General features: G+C 32.8%; 1 protein-coding gene across 7 annotated transcripts in view; it reads right to left on the reverse strand.

Moving 5' to 3' along the window:
• The window catches only part of Suco (SUN domain containing ossification factor), a 57,443-nt gene that overhangs the window by 20,070 nt on the left and 33,856 nt on the right, over positions 1–3,517 (reverse strand). For all 7 annotated transcript variants that reach the window (XR_003843874.1, XM_029538637.1, XM_021197945.2 and 4 more), the window contains 2 exons: positions 1,678–1,746; positions 647–737 (listed from right to left, as the gene is read on the reverse strand). Coding sequence is in view for 6 of the 7 variants with exons in the window: in XM_029538637.1 (XP_029394497.1) it covers positions 647–737; positions 1,678–1,746 (160 nt within the window). In the remaining variant the exon portion in view is untranslated. The remainder of the gene's footprint in view (positions 1–646; positions 738–1,677; positions 1,747–3,517) is intronic.

Consider the following 3,517-nt stretch of genomic DNA (forward strand, 5'->3'; position numbering starts at 1 on the left):
TAACCATAACCCATAAGCCAAATCACTAAGTTTATTGTCTATTATAGATAACATGTATCTATGATTTGTTAAGAAAATACCCACAAAGTTAAGAAAGTTAATGTTATTATACCTATATACAAAACAATACCCAATGTGTGCAAAAAAAAAAAAAAAAAAAAAAAAAATCTATACGAATCATTTTGAGAAAGGGAACAAGTTAGTTTGCTGTGTGACAAATACAGCTCAAGAACTACTGCACTAGGTATTTTGGGTACCCTCTGTGGCTTTCTAGGGATTTCATATATACATATGCAATACTTTCAAACCTAAACTCAGTAAGAATTCTTTGAAAGCTGTCCTCAAGCCTAGAGTAATCACCCTCAGTAAGGAAATACTTTTCTTTAGAAAAGATTCAATGTGTGAAAGTAACATGTAATACTAAAGCAACAAATGTGTGACCTGGAATAGTGTGTTTTTAATAGGCATATACACAAAAGAAAAGAAGCAACTGCAAAGTGTCCAGAGTAGCTGTAGGAATGTCTGTTCTATGACTCGGGCTCTCTTACAGATAGATGACTGTATACAGATGACGAGCTCTTTTCTTTCTCTTTCTAATACACTCCACTCTGTTTTAATAGAAATCTACTGTCGCAGCATAACTTACTCAGGTGATGGAACAGGAGTTGAAACACGAGTTGATTCAGGCATTTTAGGTTCAGTTGTGGCAGTGGCATTCTCAGATATACTTTTATTTCCTATTTTAAGAAAGATGCCCACATTGAGTTCAATGTTTAAAAAATGTACCATAATATATTTTACTGTAACAAAGAGTTGTAGTCTCTCAGGGCAGAAGAAAAGGTCAAATACATTTGCTAATGAGGAGTTTTTTCTTTTAAATCTAAGTTTTCTTTGAAAGACATGACTGCACATGATCACAACTATGAAGAATGAACATTATTCCTTATTTGATATTATAAATTTTGCATAATATTACATGATTAATATGCTTCTAGACCAAAAAGTTATTGGAAAATGAGGAAGTAAAATGGCTAACTTGGAAGTTAACACTTACTTAGTGGTTTTCAAAAACTAAAAGGCATCATTTGTTACTCTTTACTAATTGATATTTGCCATTCTTTAAAGAAAATAAAATGGCCTAATATATTAATATATTTGCTACACAAAAGGAAAGATAATATAAAGTACCACTAGGAATTCTCAATAAAGAGATGTGGGTATAGAATCATTACTGTCATGGCTAGGAAGAATCAAATATCAATTCAGCTGGGCAGGGAGGGAGCACCTGCTCCCACCCAGATGCTAGCAAGTCTAAGACAGGAGCACTGTTAAGTTCAAGGCCAGTCCAGCAACTTCATGACACCTTGATTGAAAATAAAAAAGAGTATGTGTAAAGCACATAGGATATCCTGGGTCAATCAATTCTACCAAGGCAGGAGAGGCTTCTGGGGGGGCAGGGATCAATTAATGAAATTTATGTAAATGAAGTTCTTTCATTTTTAAAAAAAAGTGTGAAATTCAATAAACAATAGCTAATACAAGATTGCTAAGTTCTTTTCAATGGTCTCTTCATTTCTAAATGAAAATTCTATTTTGTTAGTTTATTACTTCCCTTTTCTAACTTGAAGGATCCATGAAGTACCAACTATTTTAAAGACCCATAAAATGATTAGGTACCTTCTGTCAAGTCTTCAGTTTTTGCGCCCAGAATATTAGCAGCAATATTCACCATATTTAGAATGGCATCTAAAACAAAATTCAATAAGAAAATAATACCAATATACCTAAAGAGTCTCATTAAAATCTTAAGATAATTTTTAAAAGGCCTATAAAGGTCTTTTAGCCATTTTCTTTTGACTATATATCTTTTATTTCCTATCAAAGTAAGCTGAAATTCTAAGGTTCAGAGGGAATTTTGAATAGTTCTTTTTTTAAAAAAATAAAACTTTGTCCTACCTTTTACTAAATTCTGTCTTAACACATTACAAAATTCATCTATAGCCTGGACTGGAATAGGGAGGACATGAGATGATCAAAATTTATATTTCAAATGTTTAAAAAGTTCTACAGTTTAAAACAAAAAAACATCAACTTATATAGACAAAGCAATTTTCTAAATGAGTGGTTATAGATAAAAAATAAAATGGGGAAATTAGTATCCAAAGAAAAGTAGAAAAATTCTATTATTAATTTTATAGTATTATATTGTCATATAATATCTATCAAATAAATTGGTAATATGCATAATTAAATTTCTCTGATGATGTTTAAAACTAATTAGGCAAACGGTATATTGTGGGTTATATAACCCAAAATATCTTTTTATGGTAAGAGATTTTTTTAAAAGTCAAAACTAAGGTTAATAGGTAGAACAATTTGCAATTTGGTTGTTGTGAATTTTTTGTTTGTTTTTATTTGTTTTTTTGCACCTTGTGGAGACATTTAGCTAATAAAGGTACAAGCCTCCATTTCTATATAGAGACATCTATGAAAACATAAGAATCACAGAATGGCAGAAATCTATGAGAAACTGGTGATGGGAGTTGAGGGGGGGTCTTCTAATAATGCATAATTTAGGAGGAATTTCCTCAGTCTACCTTCAACTGTCATTTGACATCAACTTTTCATTATCACACATTTGCATCAAAGCACTAAGAATGTGCAGAGGCTGTACTGTAAGTCTCCCAAGTTACCCTTGTCTTAGTCTCCACATAAAAGTGTCTCTTAGACTTTGCATGACACTTTCAATGAAAAACAAAGATGTGAAATGTAAAGCTCTAAGGGATGGCACATAAAGAAGGCTGAGCCACTCAGCATGACCACACAGACCTAGTTCTGTAAACATGTGTAGGGTAAGGAAAAATTTCACTGGTTTAAAGAGGACTTCAAGTACAGTAATTATGGAATGCACGTAACTGTGGTTTTATCTGAATATGATAATTTTAGTACTTCCTTTAGAGACGTCACAGTAACACAAAAGCCACTTTCAAACGTCTTGCCCTTAGATGTGACAATCTGAAGAGCAGAGAAGTACAGCCCTGGGTTTTTACTCAGGCTGAGGTGTTTCTCTGAGGTAATGACAGGAACAGTAATGGCCATCACTTCACAAACGCCAAGTCAGGAAAGGAAACTGCTTCTTTATAAGTCTGCTCTGAATGCCAATGACTCCGCCCTATTGGACATGATCTGCTTACACTACCATCAAAGTTCAGGCAAAGCTGCCTGCTTTAAAAATATCAAAAAATTTAATCTATAGTTTATATTCTCTTGTATTCAAAGTAAACCTGTTCTTCGGATATCCAATTTAAGTCATTATTTAATTAACCGAAACCTATGTTAATGTGCATAAAGAACTTGTCGTTTGTGTTATTTGAAACTTAATTTTATTACCAGCTTCACAGTAAGAAGACAATATTCTATCTCTTAAAAACCTATTTGTTGTCATTTTAGGTGATGGTTTGGTAACGAAAGCAAAATTTGAAAGATTTCGCCGGGCGTGGTGGCGCACGCCTTTAAT

This window comes from Mus pahari, chromosome 5 (genome assembly GCF_900095145.1).
Source record: "Mus pahari chromosome 5, PAHARI_EIJ_v1.1, whole genome shotgun sequence".
NCBI lineage: Eukaryota > Metazoa > Chordata > Mammalia > Rodentia > Muridae > Mus > Mus pahari.